The sequence below is a fragment of the Pelmatolapia mariae genome, linkage group LG16_19 (assembly GCF_036321145.2).
Source record: "Pelmatolapia mariae isolate MD_Pm_ZW linkage group LG16_19, Pm_UMD_F_2, whole genome shotgun sequence".
NCBI classification, from domain to species: domain Eukaryota; kingdom Metazoa; phylum Chordata; class Actinopteri; order Cichliformes; family Cichlidae; genus Pelmatolapia; species Pelmatolapia mariae.
The window spans coordinates 6788485-6812740 of record NC_086241.1 but is presented as its reverse complement, the minus strand read 5'-3'; the positions used below and the strand labels follow the sequence as shown (position 1 = coordinate 6812740).

Sequence of the window (24256 nt, the reverse complement as noted above, 5' to 3'; positions counted from 1 at the left end):
TCCTGCTCCCATTTCTTTCTTTTATAACTTTTTATTAATTTACAGTATGAGAATACAAAACATTAGGTCAGCATGGAAGACGTACACAGTCTCAACATTAGTATCTACTTACATCATGGTAATATTTAATTATTCTGTCACGGCGAGTGAGATGAGCCGTGTGGGAAATAAAGGAGGATCCAAACGCAGGCACTTGTAAAGGTGTGAGGGTGGTTTATTAAACACAACAAAAGAGATGGACAAAATGGTAAACGGAGAACTAAACTATACTGGGATACAGTAAAAAACCAAGGAGCAGAAGAGTCCAGAACACAGGAAAACAGATCAAAAGCAAAACCAAACGCAAACTCAACAAGAGTCCACAAACAGTTCAGGGGGTCGACCCGGAGGTCGGCCATACACACGGCAACGGGCAGACAGTTCAGGGGGCCGACCGTGCACACGGCAACGGCGGCGACGGGCAAACAGTTCGGGGGGCCGACCGTGCACACGGCAATGGTGGCGATGCAGACAAAGCCAATCCGGAGGCCGGCCACTTGGAAGGCAGTGGCGGCCACTGAGCAAATCCGGAGGTCGGCTGCGATGCCAGCAGCGACGATGATCTCTCTCCGGAGGCCGGCCTCGACGGCCATAACGCCCAACTAGAGGCCTAGAAAGCGGCCGGCAGAGGCGAGGCGGAACAGGGCGAGCTGAGTCCCATGACGGTGTGGCAACCGCAGGACCAAACGAGGCCACCGCAGACGAGGCAGGGCCAGGCGTGGACGAGGCAGAGGCAGGACCGGACGAGGCAGAGGCAGGACCGGACGAGGGCGCGGCTGCGGAACCTGACGGCAGCGGGGCGGCTGCGGAACCTGACGGCAGCGGGGCGGCTGCGGAACCTGACGGCAGCGGGGCGGCTGCGGAACCTGACGGCAGCGGGGCGGCTGCGGAACCTGACGGCAGCGGGGCGGCTGCGGAACCTGACGGCAGCGGGGCGGCTGCGGAACCTGACGGCAGCGGGGCGGCTGCGGAACCTGACGGCAGCGGGGCGGCTGCAGGCGTGGATGAAGCTGCGGCTGCAGGCGTGGATGAAGCTGCGGCTGCAGGCGTGGATGAAGCTGCGGCTGCAGGCGTGGATGAAGCTGCGGCTGGCTGGACGGGCTCCTCGGGCCCGTCCTCCTCGGGCCCGTCCTCCTCAGCTGGCTGGGTTCTCCCGAACCCCCAGCTGACGACACTTGAAGCTGGCTGGGTTCTCCCGAACCCCCAGCTGACGAGGCAGGATGCTGGCTGGGTTCACCTGAACCCCCAGCTAGCGTGGCTTGAGACTGGACGGGCTCCTCGGGCCCTCCAGTGGAAACAGACACTGAGGCAGCAGGTACGCAGACCTCTGCCGGTGTGGACACTGGCTGGAACTGAGCAGCACAGTGGCTAGACTCAGGCAGCAACAGTGGGATGCAGTCCTCAGAGGGCTGAAAGTGTTCCCCAATACACTCAGCAGAGGACGGAGGCGGACGGGTGAACTCACTTGAGCTCTCAGGGGGTGCTGAGAGCCGGGACTGCTCTGGTGAGTTCCCCGGTGAAACTGCTGGCGCTGGTGTCTTGACCTCTAGGGGTCCAGAGTCAGCTGGTGAGCGACACCCAGCCTCTGGGGAGGCCCTAGAGGGAGTAACTGTCTCTGAGGTGGCCAGCTTAAGAGAACCAGCAGATGTTGTGGTGAAGTGTGTTCCCTGCTTAGAATGAGACAGCGAGGATGGTGGCTGAATGGGTGAGTGAGTAGACAGATGAACAAGCGGCAGCTGAGCTATAGGCAGCGGAGCGGCTACAGACTGACCTTCAGGTAGCGGAGACGACTGTAGTGGAGGCGTAGTAGGTGGTGGAGAGGCTGACTGAACTGAGGGCAGCGGGGCGGCTGACTGAACTGAGGGCAGCGGGGCGGCTGACTGAACTGAGGGCAGCGGGGCGGCTGACTGAACTGAGGGCAGCGGGGCGGCTGACTGAACTGAGAACTGTACTGCTGGCTGTGTTACAGACCCAACATTAGACTGTGGTGAAAGTGTGGATGGGAGAACATGGTCAGGAACCACTGTTTCAGTGAGGTCTACAGCTTCCCCTGAATAGACCAGTGCAGATGAAAAAGAGTCCCAAACATTTTCATTCTCTAAACTCATAATGCTCAACTCAGTAACTCCAGGCTTAGAAACAGTGTGAACACAGTCATTAACCCTGAATGTGGGCTCAACAAAGGCAGTCTGTGGCGCAATGGCCATGGGTGAGACAGAAAAATCATTGTTAACTTCAGAAGGCACACAAAAAATAGCCCCAGAAAACAGTCACTGAATCTGACGCAGCAGGAAAAGTGTCCCTTTCACTCACCACAGCCGACTGCTTACATGTCCTTACATCCGGCTGTGGGGTGCCGCGCCGGCGGCGCGAATGTCGCTTACTTCTCGGAGACGGCTCCGACGGACCGGGTAACTCCTCGTCCGGCAGGTCGGACGGCACGTCCTCCATTGAAGCGAGTGGGCGAGCGGTAGCGGAGGGAGGGTGAAGGTGAAGCTCGTAAAGAACAAAATTCTGTACGAGCGGGTGCAGTGAGTCCAATAACCAGGGGTAACTGGAAATAAGGTGTTGTAGGTCGGCTTCCACAGTGTAGAGAGACGTTTTTCCCTCATGCTCTAACCACTGGTTAATTAATTTAGAAGCAGAGTTGATAACGGCCTCCTGAAGCTCCCTGGGTGGACTGAATGCCGCTGGATCCATGGCTGGCTGGTCCGTACTGTCACGGCGAGTGAGATGAGCCGTGTGGGAAATAAAGGAGGATCCAAACGCAGGCACTTGTAAAGGTGTGAGGGTGGTTTATTAAACACAACAAAAGAGATGGACAAAATGGTAAACGGAGAACTAAACTATACTGGGATAACTAAACTACAGAGCCTGAACAAGAACACAAACCTGAACAAGAATAACAGCGAGCAGATGACGGTTGACAGCAGGGAAACACACGGATGAGACATGGTGGATACACAGACGGACCAGCAACTACAAACACAGAAGACACGACTTAAATACACTCAGAGAAACGCAGGGAGATTACACACAGGTGGGGAACACAGCTGGGAATAATCAACAAGACGAGACAGGGGTAAAACTGAACACACTCACATGAGACGCAGACCTTCACAATAAAACAGGAAACAAGAACCCAACACAAAGATGCAGACTCAACACTGAGAGACAGACAGAAAATGACACCTGGAACTAAACCCACACAAAACATGAGAACACAAATCCTAATCACAAATAAACAGAAACATGAACCTAGTAATCATCATCATCACCACCACCATAATCAGCACTACAAGAGAATAAGAAAACAATCCATCATTCAAAAATAAACCAAAACATAAATTCATCATCATCATCATAAGAAAAGAAACCAAAATGCAAAAACACACCAAAACATAACAACTCAAAATACTGGGTCCAACGGACCCAGAACCGTGACATATTCAGTACAAAGGGAATACACAATCCATTTTTCCCAGAGCTTCTTGAATTTCTCAAGCTCAAGTCTAAGGACAAAGGTAAGCCTCTCCATTCTAAAAATTTCTTTCACTATCCCATGCCACTGGGCCAGAGTTGGAGGGTCTGCCTTTAGCCATCTTCGGATTATGGCCTTTCTGCTGCTAGCCAAAAGTATTTTCAATAAATAATTATCTTTATGTGGAAGCGCCTTAGGTAAATTGCCAAGATACAACGTAACAAATGAATAGTCTATTTTTATCCCGATTATTTTGTTTCTCAATGGCCACCTCCCCCCAATATGGCTGGATTGTTGGGCAGGCCCAGAAGACATGAAAATGGTTTGCCATGGGGGTACCACAACCTCTCCAACATAGGCCCTGGCTCTGTGAGCCTGTTTGCCGAGCTGTGAATTTAGGAGTGATAAAAAATCTCACAACATTTTTCCAACCAAACTCTCTTAAGGACCTTGAATTTGCAGTGGTAGCCTGAGACTCACATATTCCCAACCAGCTGTCCTCTGATATTTGTGAGCCTGATTCCCTCTCCCAGTTTTGCTTAATATACAACGTAGAGTGATTTTTAGAGGCTTGTATACTTCCGTATATTTTTGAGACCAACTTTTTAGAGTCCTTTTTTTTTATTTTATTTTATATGCATCTTGAAAGATATGAATTAGGTTGTATTCGTTTTCATCTCTGAATAGTAACGTCTTGTTGTGATAGTCTCTAACTTGCAAGTATCTATAGAAGTCATGCTTTGCCAATCAGTATGTATCTGAAATAGTTTTATAGCTTTGAAATCCCCCATTTGTTGCTAGTGAACAAAAAGAAGTAATTCCTCTCAGAGTCCACTGTTTAAAGGTCCCATCCAGCCTGGCAGGCACAAATTCCAGGTCATAAGCTATCCAATTCAAGGTCCTAGCCTGTTTTTCTATTTGTAGTTTCCTCACTACCCTGAACCATATTTTCAGGGTGAACCGGGTCAAATGGTTCAAATTTTTGTAAAATTTTTCAGCTTGGTTTTTATTTCCTAAAAGAGACTGTAATGGGATGTCTAATTGAGTAATTTCCATGGTTTTCCATTTAGCTTCATAATTTGGGGAACACCAGTTTACCAGGGGTTTCAGTTGTGCGGCATAATAGTAATCTTTTAAGCACGACAAAGCTCTCCCTCCCTTCTCTTTTTTCAGTTGCAACGTTTTGTACTGGACCCTCGGTCTTCTGCTGTTCCAGATGAACCGTGAGATCCATCCATCCCATTCATCAAATTGTTTTTGGGGTATCTCAAGGGGCAATGACTGGAAGAGATAGAGAATTCGAGGCAGAATGTTCATTTTAATTATTTCTATTCTATTACTCATATCTAGGGGGAGGAGAGACCACCGAGTCAGGTCAGATTTGATCTCTTTGTTGAGGGGGCCATAATTGATTTCATAAAGTTTAGATATGTCTTTTGTTAGGTTTACTCCCAAATATTTTATTGTGGGAGAGTCCCATTTGAAGTTAAGTTTCTTTTTAGTTTCCGATCGAGGTGTATAATTGAATGTAAGGAATTGAGTTTTTTGAATATTTAGTTTATAACCAGAGTAATGATTATAGACTTTTAGCAAGGTCATCAATTGGAACAAGCTTGATTCAGGATTTGTAATAAAAAGTAGAACATCATCCGCAAACATACAAGTCTTGTGTTCTTCTCCCCGATCATAATTCCTTGTATTTCAGAGTTTTCTCTAATAGCCTGAGCCAGAGGCTCAATGTACAAGGCAAACAGGGACAGGCTCAAGGGACAGCCCTGGCGTGTCCCTCTCTTCAAGTTAATATTTTGAGACAGGTGTCCATTAATCCTGATCCTGGCTGTTGGAGAGTAATACAGTGCCTCAATACATTTAATGAAGCCATCTTTGAATCCGAATCTTGCTAGTACCCTAAATAGATATTCCCAACCCACCGAATCGAAAGCCTTTTCGGCATCTAAGCTGACCAACATTGCACTAATATTTTCTGATGTTATATGATTCATCACTTGTAGTGTTCTCCTTAAGTTATCTTGAGTCTGTCTATTTGAGACAAAGCCTGTCTGATCAAAGTCTATCAGCTCTGGAATAATTGATTCCAGTCTCTTAGCTAATATTGAAGCAAATAATTTATAGTCCACGTTAAGGATGGAAATTGGCCTATACGAGCTGCATTCTTTTCTTTTTTTATCTTTGCCTTCTTTTGGGATAATTGAGAACTGCTTCTCTCCAAGATTGTGGGGCTACTCCTGTTCTTAATGTGTGATTAAAGCAATTAAGCAGCACTGGTGTTACTTGTGTTCTAAATGATTAATACCATTCGGACGGATAACGGTCTGTGCCTTATTCGCCTTCAGCCTTGAAATGGCTTTATGCAGCTCTTCAGCAGTTATCTCAGCCATGAGTTTTTTATTTTGTAATTCTCCTATAGATGGTAGGTCTAATGAATTTAGAAAGGGCATCTATCATTGTAATTTCTGCTATGGGAGGTTGGGTATATAGGTCTTTGTAATACTGTTCAAATGCCTGTTGAATATCATCTAGTTTACTGCAAGTAATTTGTGACTCAGGGTTCCTGATTTTATGAATTCTGTTCTTTTCCTGTTGTTTTCGTAACCTCCACGACAGAAGCTTCATCGCCCTAGGTCCCGTCTCATAATACTTTTGTTTTGTAAATTTTAGTTTTTGTTTTTTTTTTTTAAATTTCCTCGTCGTAAATGCCATTTATATCTTGTTTAATTTTGTTCATTCTCGCCAATATCTGGGGATCTTTTTGGTCAATGTGTCTAGTCTCTAGTGATTTCAATTCCTCCTGTAGCTTCTCAAGTCTTTTCTGCTTTTCTTTTTTCCTGTGAGCTGTGAGGGCAATAATCTTACCTCTAATGACGACTTTTGCTGCGTCCCATAGAGTATTTGGAGATACCTTGCCATTGTCGTTATTTTGTAGATAAGTTTCAAATTCCTGTTGGTTTTGTTTGTACTGATTTCTCATTCAGAATACTGGAATTGAGTCTCCAAAGTGTATTTGTCCGCTGTTTAGCACGGTGCAGGGTTAGGTACACACCTGAATGATCAGATAAATCTCTGACCCCTATTTTACATTCCTCGACCTTATGCCAGTCTGATTTATACATTTAAAAAAAAAAAAAAAAAAAAAAGTCAATTCAAGTGTATATACTGAATGGCACGCAGAATAATAGGTAAACTGTTTATCCCCTGGATGAGAGGCTCTCCACACATCAATCAAACCCAGTTCTGTAAGCATGTGTTGGACCATAATAGCATTTGAACTTTTCTTTTGCCGGTGGTTGGATGAATCTAGTTTTGGCTGGAGTTGAACATTAAGGTCTCCACCAAAAATCAAAACTCCCGTGTTTCCAAAACCACTAAATCAAATAGCTTCTTATAGAAGGATTTGGAGTTTCCTGGCGGGGCATATACATTAAATAATGTTACTTCCTCCTCTTCTAATTTACCCTCTACCAAAATGAACCTCCTTCTCTGTCCTTTACCTCTGAATACAATTCAAAGTTAACAGCATTGGGGATTAGTATGGCTACTCCTCTTTTGCGGCCTGATTTATGAGACGAGTAATGGGTATTCTGGAATCCAAGTTTTTTTTTTTCAATTTTTCATGTTCTAAAGATGATAAATGTGTCTCCTGCCAAAAAATTACATGCAGCTTCTCACGTTTCATTTTGGCTATTATTTTGCTCCTTTTAATCGGATTATGTAGCCCATTTACGTTTAGCGTGATAATTTAATTTTCCGATGCATATAACTTTTTCAGTCTGTGGACCTTTGTGCAACATCACCCAAGCTAACCAGAACATGAACAAGAACAACAAACAAGTAAAACAAAATCAAAGGCTTCCAAGTCCGAAGTTCAGGTGAAACCTCGAGCTGAGAGGAAATCCTCGTGCCAGTCGAGGGCCTCTCACCAGTGTCAGGGAAAATACCCAGCACCAGTATCCTTGTTTTAAGCCAGAATTGCCCAACCGGTACAAAGTTCCTTCTTTAACAAGCTTAGGGAGTAACTGCAAAAAAGACTCTTCACAGAATATATGGAGAGCAGAGGAACACATGTCATTTGAACACTCAAAAGCCTAAATGTATTCAACCCAGGTAATAATAAAAGTAAAATAATCACTTTAGGCAGGGTCATATATGGAATACGTGGTGAACTGGTAGAAATGGTAACGATAAGAAATATTTTTTTTCCTTAGAGTTCAGCTTAAACTGTCCAGTGCAAAACAGTTTTCAAATTATTGGTAGATTTGCTAAGGAGTAATATTTCATCCTCCTCTCTGCATGAGAGCAGGATTCCTCACTTTAAAGCTCCAGTGGGGATGTGATGACCCTCTTGTTTTCACTCGCAGGAGTCTGATGTTCCCGGAGGGGCCCGGTGGAAGCTCCGTAGCTTCTCTCTTATTCGCCGCCGGTCCACCGCCTGTTTGCTGCGATCTGCGCCGGCCCTCTCCCATGTTGCTAGTCTCTGCTGTTTCGGCGCCGTGGGGCCTGGTTCCTGATTTCATCCAGGCAGAATCCTCTCTTCTTCAGGTCATCGGCTGCCTCTGTCGCATTCTCGTAGAGTTTGGTGCCGCTGTCGAAGAACACCCTCAGCTTGGCTGGATGTGGCATTTGGAAGCGGAGTCCTTTGGCTTTGAGCTCTCTCAGGATCCCCACGTATGCCTTTCTTTTCTTAAGGATGTCTGGGGGGTAATCTTGGTCAAAGTAAATCCTTTTCCCTTCATAGCGGACATCCTTTTTTCTCCACGCTGAAAGCAGTACCATCTCTTTTACTCCATATTCCAGAAAGCACAGCACCAGTGATCTAGGCGGAGCGCCTTATCGGGGCTTTGGGGCGAGTGCCCGGTGGCAGCGCTGGATTCCGAGGTTTATTTCCGCAACCGGCGGGCCGATTTGAGCCTTTATCAGCTTCGTTACAAACTCTATCAGATCAGGGCCCTCTGATCCCTCCGGTACCCCATGTATGCGGAGATTATTCCGGCGTGAGCGTGCTTCTAGTTCGGTTAGCTTTGCTCGCAGGGTCTCCTGGCTCGCCATCATGAGAGCGAGTGCCTCCTTAACCTCCGTGTCCCATTCTTCAATCTCGGTTATCCGCTGTTCTGCCTCCTCTACCCTTGCCGTGGTAGCCACTAGCTCCTTTGTAGTTTCTTGAAGTTTCTTGTTAATTTCTCCTCTGAACTCGTTCAGTTCCTTTTTCATGTCATTGTGGAAAGAAAGTCGAAACTCACTCATTTCACTTTTAAGGTCCAACCTCAGAGCCCGGATCTCATCGTAGATATCTAGCATGAAGGGACTAGCTTCGCCATTATTCTCCTCTCCGCTGCGAGTTTCCTCGACTAACTCTCCCCTTTCCCGTCCCGAGCTTGGTTTGCCTTTGGTCTTTTTTTGTTTATCCCCGTCCATGTCAAGTTTAGGTACTGTTCTTTGTGTCTGAATATTCTTCCAAGAGGATTATTTCCAACCGGCAAGGAGCCGAAACTTTCAAGCAGCCATTTGCTATAGCGCCCAACTGGAAGCCCGCTCCCATTTCTTTTTTATGTATTCAGTTGATGTTGCTGTGTTCTCTCTTAGGTTTTTATATAGTAGAGAAATTTCCTTGAATTGGAGGCCCCTGTATGATTTAATTACGCAATCAAGCACGCCATAAGACGTGCGTGAACTTTGTACTTCCTTTGAAAAGTAGTCTCTGAGTTGCAAGTACCGATAAAAATCTCTTTTCTCTAGACTATACCGATCTTTTAAATCTTGGAAACTCATCAAATGGCCATCTTTCATTATTGTACAAATCGCTGTTATTCCTTTTTGTTCCCACTTCCTGAATCCTGAGTCGTGTGCACTTGGTATAACACCAACATCATAGGCAGCCCAGTTTAACATCTTAACCTCCCTTTCCAACTTACTTTAACTAGACCAAACCATATCTCTAGAGTGTTGGATGTTATAGGATCAAGGAAATGCTGTAAAGTTTTCTTAAGTTGCTCATTTCCAAGAAAAGTCTGGACTGGGACATCCTGTACTTTTATTTCAATGTCTTTCCATTTAGCATTAAAGTTCTGATCACACCACTTTATCGCTGGTCTGGTTTTGGCCGCATGGTAATAATCTTTAAGATTAGGGAGTCCCACACCACCTTGCTTCCTAGATAGTTGTAGTGTTTTATATTTTATTCTAGGCCTTTTACCATTCCATACAAATCTAGAGATGAGCCTATCCCAGTCCTTGAATTTTTCCACTGGGATCTTAACTGGCAGGGATTGGAAAAGGTACAATAGCCGTGGGAGGATACTCATTTTTATTGTGATTCTTGCAGAATCAGATCGTGTTTAATCTGAGTGGTCAGTCCATCATAGTTTATTTTAAAAAGGTCACTCAATTGTTTAGTCACAGTTACACCCAGGTATTTTATTTGTTTTGCAGTCCAGTTCAGTTTAAACTTATATTTAACCTCTTTGGACTGCAAATAATTGAAAGCCAGTATCTGAATTTTGGTCACATTAATTTTGTACCCCGAATGTTCGGCAAAGATATTAATCACATTAAACAGGGGAATTATAGTTTGGTTTGGATTTTCTAAGTAGAGTATGATATCATCTGCAAATAAGCTAATGACGTGGTCTTCCCCTTTGTCCTCTCACTTTGTCGGATGGCCTGTGCCAGGGGTTAAATATATAGAGCAAAGAAAAGAGGTGAGAGGCAACAACCCTGGCGGGTACCCCTCTCGAGAGAGATTTGCTCCGTTAGGCTGCCATTGATTCTAATTCGAGCTGTAGGAGACTGGTAAATAGATTTGATGCACATGACAGCACCATCATTAAAGCCAAACTTTTCAAGCGCGGCATACAGGAAGCTCCAATCTACACTGTCAAAAGCCTTCTCTGCATCCAGGCTTATTAGGGCTGCACTGTCCTTTTTTTGTTTGTATCGAATTAACTATCTGGAGGGTCCTTCTTATACTATCTTGAGTTCTACGTCCTGAGATAAAGCCAGTTTGATCTTCATTAATTAAATCTGTCATAATTGCCCCATATCGTTTAGCAATTATAGAGGTGTATATTTTGTAGTCCACATTAAGTACCGATATGGGTCTGTAATTGTTACAATATTCTGTGCCTTTTCCCTCTCTAGGGATTACTGAGATAATCGCCTCTCTCCATGAGGGAGGGGTTACACCCTCCGCAAGGGTATGGTTGAATGATGATTGAAGCATTGGTATCAGCTCCTCAAAGTTCTTGTACCACTCTGAGGGAAACCCATCGGCCCCCGGTGATTTATTGGCTTTGAGTCTTGAAATTGCTCTAGATATTTCTTCATGAGTGATAGGGGCAGTTAGTTTGCTGTTTTGCTGCGTACCAATACGTGGTAAGTCTAGGGAGTTAAGTAAAGCAGTTTTTTTTTTTTTTTTTTTTTTGTCTTTATTTGAGGAACATGGTTGTTTGTACAAGTTTTCATAATATTTCCTAAATGTTTCTTCTATTGCTTCCTGGCTATACTGGAAGTTATTTGTAGATGGGTCCCTAATCTTGTGAATTGTATTAGCAGCTTGCTGCTGTCTAAGATGCCGTGCTAACAGTCTAGCTGCCTTTGGGCCGTAGTCATAATAATCTTGTTTCAAAAAGTTGTTGTTGTTTGTTTTGTTTTTTTTGTTTTTTTTCCACTTCTTCAGTCAATATATTGTCAATTTCCTTTTTTAGTGTTTTGATTCTGTCTTGGAGCTGAATATTCTGAGTAGTTCGGTATAATATTTCCGTCTTTTTCAATTCCTCCACCCGGCTTAGGTACAGGGCCTTCCTCATTTGGTGTTGTTATGAAGTTATGGCAATAAGCTTCCCCCTGAGTACAGCTTTGAATGCATCCCAAAACACTGTTGGGCTAATTTCTTCTGTGGAATTTTCCTCTATGTATTGCTTTATGTCTTTCTTGATTTGGTCTTTTGTTTCTTTTTTTATTCAGACAGCTCAGATTTAACCTCCAACAGGTGTTTCTATGCCTACTATTTAGATTTAGTTTTAAATGAATCGCACAATGATCAGAAATGTCCACCACTCCAATGGTGCATTCAGTTACTCTATGTACAGTGGCTTGCAAAAGTATTCGGCCCTCTTGAACTTTTCCACATTTTGTCACATTACAGCCACAAACATGAATCAATTTGATTGGAATTCCACATGAAAGACCAATACAAAGTGGTGTACACGTGAGACGCGGAACGAAAATCATACATGATTCCAAACATTTTTTACAAATAAATAACTGAAAAGTGGGGTGTGCGTAATTATTCAGCCCCCTTTGGTCTGAGTGCAGTCAGTTGCCCATAGACATTGCCTGATGAGTGCTAATGACTAAATAGAGTGCACCTGTGTGTAATCTAATGTCAGTACAAATACAACTGCTCTGTGACGGCCTCAGAGGTTGTGTAAGAGAATATTGGGAGCAACAACACCATGAAGTCCAAAGAACACACCAGACAGGTCAGGGATAAAGTTATTGAGAAATTTAAAGCAGGCTTAGGCTACAAAAAGATTTCCCAAGCCTTGAACATCCCACGGAGCACTGTTCAAGTGATCATTCAGAAATGGAAGGAGTATGGTACAACTGTAAACCTACCAAGACAAGGCCGTCCACCTAAACTCACAGGCCGAACAAGGAGAGCGCTGATCAGAAATGCAGCCAAGAGGCCCATGGTGACTCTGGACGAGCTGCAGAGATCTACAGCTCAGGTGGGGGAATCTGTCCATAGGACAACTATTAGTCGTGCACTGCACAAAGTTGGCCTTTATGGAAGAGTGGCAAGAAGAAAGCCATTGTTAACAGAAAACCATAAGAAGTCCCGTTTGCAGTTTGCCACAAGCCATGTGGGGGACACAGCAAACATGTGGAAGAAGGTGCTCTGGTCAGATGAGACCAAAATGGAACTTTTTGGCCAAAATGCAAAACACTATGTGTGGCAGAAAACTAACACTGCACATCACTCTGAACACACCATCCCCACTGTCAAATATGGTGGTGGCAGCATCATGCTCTGGGGGTGCTTCTCTTCAGCAGGGACAGGGAAGCTGGTCAGAGTTGATGGGAAGATGGATGGAGCCAAATACAGGGCAATCTTGGAAGAAAACCTCTTGGAGTCTGCAAAAGACTTGAGACTGGGGCGGAGGTTCACCTTCCAGCAGGACAGCGACCCTAAACATAAATCCAGGGCAACAATGGAATGGTTTAAAACAAAACATATCCATGTGTTAGAATGGCCCAGTCAAAGTCCAGATCTAAATCCAATCGAGAATCTGTGGCAAGATCTGAAAACTGCTGTTCACAAACGCTGTCCATCTAATCTGACTGAGCTGGAGCTGTTTTGCAAAGAAGAATGGGCAAGGATTTCAGTCTGTAGATGTGCAAAGCTGGTAGAGACATACCCTAAACTACTGGCAGCTGTAATTGCAGCAAAAGGTGGTTCTACAAAGTATTGACTCAGGGGGCTGAATAATTACGCACACCCCACTTTGCAGTTATTTATTTGTAAAAAAATGTTTGGAATCATGTATGATTTTCGTTCCACTTCTCACGTGTACACCACTTTGTATTGGTCTTTCACGTGGAATTCCAATAAAACTGATTCATGTTTGTGGCTGTAATGTGACAAAATGTGGAAAAGTTCAAGGGGGCCGAATACTTTTGCAATCCACTGTAGATCCCATCTGTTCATTAAGACATAGTAAATTCTTGAGTAAGTGTTGTGAGTCTTTGAGTAGTGTGTATACTCCTTATCCAGCGGGTGATGTTCCCTCCATACATCTACCATTCCCTGCTCTTTCATAAAGTTATTAACCATTCTAGCCAGGCTGTTTTTGCTTCTATTTGTGCTTGTTGTATCAATCCTATGATGGAATACCACATTAAAGTCTCCTGCACACACCACTGTTCCTTCAGATTCTGACATGACTGCTGTAAGTAGAGAATTCACATTTGGTTGATTGCTCTCAGGGGGAATATAGAGATTGATTAGTGTCACCGCCTCCCCTTCTAGTTTACCTCTTACAATAATGTATGTCCCTTTACTGTCCCGAATTTCTTTAGAACAACACAAATAATTTTTTTTTATAAGTATTGCTACCCCCCCTTTTACGACTTTTCTTGCAAGTACTATAGTAAGAATTTCTGAACCCAAATTTCTTTAATTTATCATTCTCTTCCTGTGACAGATGTGTTTCCTGTAGATATATTATATTGGCATTAAGCTTTCTCATTTTAAGTTTCACTTTACTTCTCTTAATTGGGTTATTCATCCCATTGACATTCATTGACACCAGCGTTATATTCCTCATCTTTCCACTGTTAAGTTTTGTTCTATTTTTGGCTTATCACTATCATAGTATCCCACACTAACTCTAAGAACTTGGAACAAGATAACAAGAAACTTAAAAGGAACTGAAAATACGCATTTCTTACCCACAGCGTCCCTGTGGTTTGGGGGGTATATCCCTTTCAGATTAGGGGCCCCTGTGAGATCCAACCTAGGTTCCTAAAAAAACAAAAAACAAAAAAAACTACCACTTTCCAGTCTACCTTGCCTTTGACAACAATAAAGTAATGAACCTTTAGTTTCTGAATTCTACTGTTCAATCATTTCCACCGGATTCAAATGTTTGTATCCTCACTTATAAGTTCTCGGTGTTAGATCGCTGCCATCCTAATGCTTTTTGCAGTCGCTCCTTCAGCATCGCGCTTTCCCCGCTCCGCTGCGGCACCTCCACCTGTATTCCTCTCTTCCTTAGCTCCTCCGCCACCGCCCGGCCGTGGTCGTATGTCCTGACGCCGCTTTCCCAGTGGATCCTGATTTTGGTCAGAGGCGTCTGGAAGCGAATTCCTCTCTCTTTTAAAGCTTTCTTAATTCCAGCGTATTCCTTCCTCTTTTGAATCACGTCGGTAGCGTAGTCATGATCAAAGAAAAGCTGCTTATCCTGATGCACAACTTTTTTCTTCCACGCTTCCTTCAGCACCATCTCCTTGGTTGAGAACTGAAGAAAATTGACCACCACCGATCGCGGAGGTTTTTCTGGTCCGGGTTTTGGCACCAGAGCTCTGTGCGCCCACTGAATATTCAGAGTAGAGGCCGGCGGGAGCGAAAGCTCAGCTCTCAACAAGTCTTCCACAAACTGCAGCACAGAGTTTCCTTCAGAGCCTTCTTTTAGGCCAAAAATGCGAATGTTGTTCTGTCGGCTACGGCCTTCTAAGTCAGCCAGTTTCATCTGAATATTCCGTTGTTGCTGGAGGGACTGGATTAATGCGTCTTTTGCGGCCATATTCCACCTTTCCATCTCTTCCAGTCTTTTCTCAGCTTGTTCGAGTCTGGTCTCATGGCTAGCTAGCTCCTTCGCCGTTTCTGCCAGTTTTATATTAATGTCTTTCTTGAAACCGTCGAATTCGTCCTTCATTTCTTGTTTGATGTCTTTCTTAAACGTGGCAAACTCAGTTTTAAACTCTGCTTTAAGTGAGTGAATTTTCTTAATGATGTCCTGGAAACCTGCGTGAGGGTGGCTAGCTACATCTCCTTCCATCTGCCCGCCTTGCACGCCGTTCTCAGACATGTCTGCGTTGCCTCCTCTTGGCAGCTGCACTTGTTTAACAAAATCCTTAATGTTTCCTTGCCTTCTTGACTTTCTTCCACCTTTCATGGAATTTATTACACGGTTTAGCGGTGGAAGTATTAGAATTCTGGTTTTCTTTCCAGTTTTGACCGGGAGCTGCGAGCTTATGCTGCCATCTTCCTACCGTCCCCCTAGTGGTCTCCTGGAATTCATTTTAAAAGTAAACTTCCCAACACTGCACGCCCCAGACTGTATATAAAAGAGGTACAAAGCCACTGTAACATCGCTTATTAGCTTTTGGATATTTTGAAGCCTCTTTTTAAATACTGATTGAATCTTCTGTGTGGGTGGGGGGTCTCCCCAAAATTACCTCCTCAACATGTCCAGAAGTTCTCCAGAGGCCTGGTAATGAACCTACTCATTTGTGTTTGAAAGATGTGCCTTTTTTGTCTTTGTTAGTGGAGGAGCCTAATGGACCACAGGAGTCGATCTACATCAAACTAATTCTACAGGTAATCAAATTTTTTTTTTTTTTTTTTTAATGTACTGTCTTTGTTTAGAGAGGAAAATCTGATCAATCATGCCCATTAAGAAAAACATTTTGTAATTTCTACGTGTTCAACTTAAACAAACTCTTCTTAGGGAATTATCCGATCAACTTTGTCAGTCTAAACTACACAGAGCCTTCCTAAATTTTGTCATTTTTGAGTTATTGTGTAAGTGTTTGTTTCTTTTATTTGCCATGAAATTTTAATTTGACATAATTCACACAGACATTATCAGTTCTGGCCTGAAATTCTCATGGTTGAAGGGTCTGCTCCTGAACACAACCATATATAATTTTTTTACTGGCAGTTGGAAATAAGATGGCAGGAAACTGAAATGGGAAAAAAACATGATTTATGTTTTGAGTTCAAGGTGGTTGACTAGAGCCATCTAAAATCTGGTTAACAAAGCCCTAAGGAGTTCACTACCCCTACTTGTCTGCTGTACATTCAGCGTAATGGGGAACATCAAAACACCTCCAAGATCAACCGTGTAAAATGTGCCCCGTGTAAACCAAGGCAGATGGTTGCAATAGAAATTGGTACAAACACTTATATTTTACTGAAAGTGTTTCTGCATAATAAAGTGAGAGTATGGCGTAGGCACAGTGTCTACACAAATGTATTGCTACTACTCGCCTTCTTGTGAAATGTATCCAGCAATGCAGAGCAAACAGGATGATCTGGGATCCATTCCTATACATTTTGGCATCATCTCATGTCTGTCTCAGTCAGGTGTTGAAATTGCTTCCCTTGTGTTCATGTGTACATGTCCAGCTAAGTTTTTTCTTTTTTTCTTTTGGTCACGTGACTGTACTGCATCAGGTGTTTAAGCTTTTAAAGCAGGCACGCCGGGTTGTGGTGACTCCCACTAAAGTGGAGCTGGTGGAGTGGAAACGCAGGCAGCAGCTGGCCTGCATTGAAAGTAAAGCTGACACCAGTCTGGACCACCTGGAGGACTGGTTAGAATTGATTTGCTCTGCTCAGCTTTTTACTTTTTATGTTGAGGATGAAACTTTACATATCCAAGGTAATCTGTAAGTCATTCATTCATTCATGCTTTCAACACTTGTTCCTGTGTACCTGCTTTATTCTGTGTGCAGGTTTTTGACTGCTGGTAAAGTGCTGCTAGGAGTACATGAACAGCTGCTGAAGCTGCAAGACCAGAACAGCAAATACAGAATAACTGACATCGTCAGCCTCCTTTCATTGGAAAAATGTCAGAAGATTTCATGGGCCCTATTAACAACACTTGTCATGAGGTAAGTCATTCATATTAATTTTATTTATATACTGCCATTCGCAACAACGGTTGCATCACATTGTCAGTAAAATGGTCCCACAATAAAACAGAATCTTACAAATCAGATTTTTGCAGCATCACTGAAACAGGATGGTTCTAATTTTGCACAATTACAAGAAAGCAGTCCTACATGTTTGTTTAATATGCCCATTGAATGATCTATCCTGGTCAAAAATTATTCCAAGATTCCTAGTGGTCTTACTGGAGGCCAAATTAATACCATGCAGAGTCAGTATGTGGTTAGACGCCATGTTTCTAACATTTTTAGGGCCAAGTACAATAGCCACAGTTTTATCTGAATTTAGCAGGATAGTAGATGTCATCCATGTCTTTGTCTTCATCAGATCTGCAGCTGTATGTCCAGAGTATACGGCTTCAGATCTAATGATTTGATATTCTGATGTAACGCTGTGTTGACACATGGCATTGAAGAAGAAAATGGTGGTGGAATCACTTCCTTAAATTTAGTTACAGCACTTTCATAAGGGACAGGTACCGGAACTAAATTTATTCCCCATTGTTGTGAAATCCATAATTTTAAATCGTGAATGTAATAAATGTTGAGAGATGAGGGTTATCAGGGATCGCTATTAAATGTTAAGTTTCTATGCCATATGTTAGAACAAGATCTGGAGTGTGATTAAAATGGCGGGAGGGTTCTTTACATTTTGAAAAAGCCAAATGAGTCTAAAAATGGATTAAATGCCGTGTTGAGCCTGTCATTTTTGGTATCTACATAATTACCATCACCCACAATAATTTATCTGAGTAGTTCATATTATTGCTGTGTGTGTGTGTGTGTGTGTGTGTGTGTGTGTGTGTGTGTGTGTGTGTGTGTGTGTGTGTGTGTGTGTGTGTGTGTGTGTGTGTGTGTGTGTGTGTGTGTGTGTGTGTGTGTGTGTGTGTGTTGTTAACTCTAGGTTGTAAACAGACATTCACAGAATCTCTTTTCAACATACAGAGTATTACAGAGCCTGTCTTAGTTATTTATGGTTGTTTACACCCAAGTTCTCAATTTATTTTGTTTTAAGGATGATTTACTGATATCATTTAGAGAGGACAAATTTGTATTAAATCCTCAGATTTAATATAAACCCCCAATGTATAAAATATTTTATAATAACTGCAAAAATGTGGAACATCTTGTTTTTGTGACAATTGCAGGAACCCAGACATGGAACAGAACGGAACAAATGTGACTAAACAAAGTACCCAAGTCGATAAACTGAATCAACAGATTTCGGTAACTCTCTTCAGAACTTTCTTTAATCCATCTTGGGAGTTAAAAAAATGTCTTTGTTTATCTTTTGTTTCTTCAACTTTCCCTCTAATGCAGGAAATCAAGGCAGGATTTGAGACACTGAAGACATTAAATCAAAGCCTTGATATGGTGCTGGAGACTCAAAGCAGAGGTATGGCCAGGCCCCAAATGTCCAGAGCCACTGTAACATTAGCTTGTGGATATTTTGAAGCCTCTTTTTAAATACTGATTGAATCTTCTGTGTGGGTGGGGGGTCTCCCCCCTCCAAAAGCTTAGATGATTCACACGATGACACTATGGAGAGTGGGTTAGGGTGTTGCTGCCTTCCACCCAGGATATTGTCAGGTGGCGGCAGAAAGGCTTAAAAGATCTCCTGAATCCCACTGACATGCCTTCTGGAGGGGAAGCGGTCTCTGAGGATGAGGAGGACAACTGTCTGTGACTTAGGTAGTTAAAACAACTCCTTTTTGGAAAGGGCTCTAAGGTGGATAAGATTCAGTTCAGACAGTGAGTCTGAATAGGAGACTGGGGTATAGTGTAGGTAGGGCAGGGCTGTTGAACCCCAGGCCTCAAGAGCCGATGTCCTGCAGGTTTTGGATGTGTCCTTGATCCAACACAGCTGATTTAAATGGCTAAATTACCTCCTCAACATGTCTTGAAGTTCTCCAGAGGCCAGGTAATGAACTAATCATTTGATTCAGGTGTGTTGACCCAGGGTGAGATCTAAAACCTGCAGGACACCGGCCCTCAAGGCCTGGAGTTCGACACCCCTGGTGCAGGGTGTACTTAAAGTTCAGGTGAATCATCCTCCTCAGCCTTCCTTGGAAGGTGTGTGCCAGGGTGGAGGAGAGGAGTCAGACTGGACCAGCTTATTGTCCTCTTAGGTTAATGGAGGGTGTGTGGGAGTTTGCCCACATGTGTGGGTTGTGGACCTGGAGATGGATTTTGTCCACTTTCATTGGTACACGCTTTCAAATGTTGTTTGGGAGTGTAGGGTATCGGGTCTCTCGTGGCCGATCCTGTGCAACTGTAGTGAAAGCTTGGTTCACATTTCCAGCAATCACTCAGGCTCATTGTGTTTGGGCTGCCCTTTGTCACCAGTTTGAATTAGAATTTTAATTGAAAGAATAACTTCATATAACTAAGGGTGTTCAATTGAATTCAATTTTATTTATATAGCGCCAAATCTCAACAACAGTCGCCTCAAGGTGCTTTATATTGTAAGGCAGACCCTACAGTAATTCCTAGAAGAAAAACCCAACAATCATATGACCCCCTATGATCAAGCATTTTGGTGACAGTGGTAAGAAAAAACTCACCTTTTAACAGGAAGAACCCTCCGGCAAAACCAGGCTCAGGGAGGGGCGGCCATTTGCTGCAACTGGTTGAGGTGAGAGAAGGAAGACACGCTGTGGAAGAGAGCCAGAGATTAAGAACAAGTGTGATTCAGCAGAGAGGTTTATTAACACATAGTGAGTGATAAAGGTGACTGAAGAAGAAATATTCAGTGCATCATGGGAATCCCCCAGCAGTCTACACCTATTGCAGCATAACTAAGGGAGGATTCGGGGTCACCTGGTCCAGCCCTAACTTATATGCTTTACCAAAAAGGAAAGTGTTAAGCCTTATCTTAAAGTAGAGATAGTGTCTGTCTCCCAAATCCAAACTGGAAGCTGGTTCCACAGAAGAGGGGCCTGAAAACTGAAGGCTCTGCCTCCCATTCTACTTTTAAATACTCTAGGAACAACAAGTAAGCCTGCAGTGCGAGAGCGAAGTGCTCTAATAGGGTGATATGGTACTACAAGGTCAATAAGAGAAGATGGGGCCTGATTATTTAAGACCTTGTATGTGAGGAGCAGGATTTTTGAATTCAATTCTGGATTTAACAGGAAGCCAATGAAGGGAAGCCAATATAGGAGAAATATGCTCTCTCTTTCGAGTCCCTGGTGGTTCTGTTGGCTTTACTGAGTGACAATCTCCACTCAAGTGTGAAACTGACCCAGACCCCCCCCCCCCTCTCCTCGGCCATGCCCTCCAGCTTGTCCGGCAGGCCACAATACTGTGACATATTAATTAGTCGTGCAACGGCGCAAAAATCTCACGGTTCGGATTGGATCACGGATCGGATCAATTTTCGGATCAGCCAAAAAAGAAAAAATGACAAAATTTAAACATTTACTCATTAACTTATTTAAGTATTTTTTGACTATTAAAAACATTCAACTCAAGACTCATTCCACGCAATTCTATAAAAATAAATTAAGGTGCAATATAGGGCAGTACAGGGCTTTGTATCTACCACTCCGCTGTGACATAATGAGTCACGTGGCTTTCCGTTGCCCTGGAGGTCCACCCATTTGTAGTTGGGCAACAGAAGATGCCTGGGACAGTTCAGCCATAACTTTAAACTTTTCCTGCTCATACATGCCTGGGTACGATCTACTGAAGTGGACGCGCAACGGGATATCATAGCGTGGCTCAAGCACGTTCATCATAGTTTAAACCCCTTGTTTTGCACAAGGGAATACGGCCTCCCGTCTGCAGCTAAACACTCCAGTAGCTTTTATAATAGCTTTAGCCCGGTCGGATTGGGCAGCAAAGGGCTGCTTAAATACCGCAAACTCCTCTGCTCATCCACTTGGACCGCTAGCATTGGCAATAATTATCGCTTGACAGACCCACCACGCGCACCACACATACTTTTTTTCCTTCTTTTTCGAATCTTCGGATCACGTGCGGGCCGAACCGTGGACTGGGATCGGAACTAAAGTATTCAGAGTCATACAGTGAAGATCTAACCATGTTAACAAGATAAGCAACCTCTGTGGCAGTGTTTAGCTAGCTTTTCTGCACTATGTTGTCAGATGGTATTATAGTGAATTATATTCTTACACTTGGAACAGTGCTTTTAGAAAGACATCTACAAGAAAGAAGTTTATTCCCCACTGCTGTATACTCCATTATTGGGAATTTAAATGTTATCAAGTTATTAAATGATCAGACAAAAGCTGGTTTTCAGGAAATGTTGTAAAATGCTCAGTTTTCATGCCATATGTCAGAACAAGATCCAGAGTGTGATTAAAATGGTGGGTGGGTGCTTTTACCTAATTACTCTGGATAGTCATGTTTTGGGGGTTTAATAAATAAGACTAAAGTAATAAAATGAGAGCTGCTCTATCCAAAGTGGAATAGATGCCATCTCTCCTAATGAGACCAGGTTTTGGCCAGAAAGTTTCCCAAATAATCTATAAAGCCCACATCGTTATTTTAGACACCACTCAGACAGCCAACAATTTAAGGAGAACATTTGGCTAAACAGGAGACCAGAGAAATTACAGAGTCCGACATTGTTTTGGCAAAGTTCCACACAGATTCAATATTAATTTTAGTGATCTCCTGTTGATGTAACCAGGTGTCATTACTGTCGTCATGAATTATAATTTTGCAGAATTTATGTTTACCCTTTGCCAGCAGTTTCAGGTTACCCTCAAGTCGCCTGCTCTGGCTTCTGGAAGAGAATTCATGAGAATGACATGAGAGACTCTCACTGGAGACAGTGATGAGGAGTGTGCTGTGGATAAAGCATGTGAAGATGACACTATAAGATATCATAATTCGAATTAAACGAAGAATTTGAATTAAACGAAGAAGCGATACGATAGTTTAGTGAGAGAGACAACACCTAGAGAGAATACCACCAACTGAGCCATCATTTGTGTTTGACAGATGTGCCTTTTTTGTCTTTATCAGTGGACGAGTCTAATGGAGTGCATGAGTCGCTCTACATCAAACTAATTCTGAAGGTAATATAAATATTTTTGTTTTTGTATTTTTTATAAAAGTGTTTCTGCAAAATAAAGCGAGAGTATGGCGTAGGCACAGTGTCTACACAACTGTACTGCTACTCCTTGCTCAGCAATGCAGAGCAAATGGGATGATCAGGGATCCATTTCTATAGATTTTGGCATCGTCTCATGTCTGTCTCAGTCAGGTGTTGAAATTGCTTGCTTGTGTTCATGTGTACATGTCCAGCTAAAATAATTTTCTTTTTCTTTTGAACACGTGACTGTACTGCATCAGGTGGTTACGATTTTAAAGCAGACACACCGGGTTGTTGTGACTCTTACTGATGTGGAGCTGGTGGAGTGGAAACGCAGGCAGCAGCTGGCCTGCATTGGAAGTAAAGCTGACACCAGTCTGGACCACCTGGAGCACTGGTTAGAATTGATTTGCTCTGCTCAGCTTTTTGCTTTTTATGTTGAGGGTGGAATTTTACATATCCAAGGTAACCTGTAATTCATTTCCTGTGGCTTCAACACTTGTTCCTGTGTACCTGCTTTATTCTGTGTGCAGGTTTTCGACTGCTGGTAAAGTGCTGCTAGGAGTACATGAACAGCTGCTGAAACTTCAAGACCAGAACAGCAAATGCAGCAGCACTGATGCCTTCTACCTCCCTGCTTCAATGAAAGTAATGGATGAGAAGTTTGCATGTGCTTTATTAAGAGGACTTCTCACAAAGTAAGTCGTGGCATCAGAGCTGTGTGTCTGTCTGTGTGTCTCAATATAAAACTATAATATTGGTGTTGCACTGCAGCGCCCTGGTGATCGAAAAACAACCTGTCATGCGAAATTATTCACATCGGCCTCTGGTACTGAAGCTCGGGGTGCAGTTCACGATGACCGTGAGGTAAGTCTGAATTGAACACACGTGTATGTCTGATAAACCCCAGATCAGTGTCCATGAAATCTGCCTTTGTTTTTGCCACTGAAGGTAAAGTGCAATCATCAGCCATAAGCTTTAACAGCAGTTGGGCCCCAGCGATCTGTTAAATCTGGTGGGTGGAGCAAACAGGATGTAACATTGATATAAGTTTTGACCTTTTACTGTTAAACAAAGACTCAAAATGAGAATGTCCACAAAATTACTTTAACAGCAGACAAAGTAAGCATTGCATTCATTTTTGTAAACTAACGTAGGACTTCAAAGTCTAATTCAATTCTAATTCCATTAGCTCATCAGTCTGGTGATGGCACATGCTAGTCCACATAGACTAAATTTCCAGTATGTTACAAAGTTCTATTAATGTGCAACACATCAACCAGGTGCCCTGGTCAGTCAGAATGTCTTTTGGAAATCCAACTCGGGAGACGACCTTAAGCAGTGTCCGTCCTATATTCTTTGCAGATGTATGGTATGGACCCTTCTGAGAATGCTCCATTGGTTTTCTGTTCCCCAGTAGAAACACTGGACAGCCTTGCATTACCAGACACATACCAGATCATCAGTCATGATCGCATCCTCAAACATTGTCCCACCAGCTTATTTAACCTTTGTCAAATTGTCCCTTGATTTAGAGGGTGCACTAGATAGGGGCTCACTGCAACCTTAACTCTGAGTTTTGTCCTTATTGTTAATATCGAATGGCACCATTTGTTCATATCCCTACATACGCATTTAATTTCCATCCACACAGCCTCTAGCAGCTTCCTGAATGCTGGATGTCCCTCCCTAACTAGGGGAAGGAAGGTGTTGGTAAGCAAGCCACCTGTCTCACTTCCATGAGGGCCAGCTGCCCACACCTCAACATTCCAGCTTTGATCCCTATGGGCTGGGGGAGACATTCTCATAGCCACTTGGACCTATGGAAAGAACACCGGAAAAGCGGTTTTTATATCTGGTGCAAAAGCAGTTTATAGGCTTACGTACTTATACCTTTTATATGTTCACTGAGGCCTAAAGAGCCAGTGCTGAACTAAAAAACAAAGAACTGTCTTTTCTCTTTTTAGGTTCCTGGTAAACATCCCTGAATGCAAGGACAATCTCAACGTCAAACCTGTATTTGACAAGTAAGTGAAGGAAAAAACCTCCATTAGAAACATATTTTATTTATTAACAAACAAAAGAACAAAAAAAACCTTTTTCTCAAAAATCTTGTCTTCTTGTCCAAAAACTAAGGGATGTTAAAGAAACAAAGACAGTGAAAGGGTAGGTAAACTTAAATCTGTAAATTTATGAAAGCT

At 43.1% G+C, this 24256-nt stretch overlaps 1 protein-coding gene across 2 annotated transcripts in view; it reads left to right on the top strand.

The window, feature by feature from the left end:
- The window catches only part of LOC134645816 (signal transducer and activator of transcription 1-alpha/beta-like), a 66729-nt gene that overhangs the window by 19921 nt on the left and 22552 nt on the right, over nucleotides 1–24256 (top strand). For both annotated transcript variants that reach the window (XM_063499414.1, XM_063499413.1), the window contains exons 12-17: nucleotides 15586–15638; nucleotides 16497–16633; nucleotides 22589–22753; nucleotides 22830–22922; nucleotides 24023–24082; nucleotides 24192–24221. In XM_063499414.1, coding sequence (XP_063355484.1) covers nucleotides 15586–15638; nucleotides 16497–16633; nucleotides 22589–22753; nucleotides 22830–22922; nucleotides 24023–24082; nucleotides 24192–24221 — 538 coding nt within the window. The remainder of the gene's footprint in view (nucleotides 1–15585; nucleotides 15639–16496; nucleotides 16634–22588; nucleotides 22754–22829; nucleotides 22923–24022; nucleotides 24083–24191; nucleotides 24222–24256) is intronic.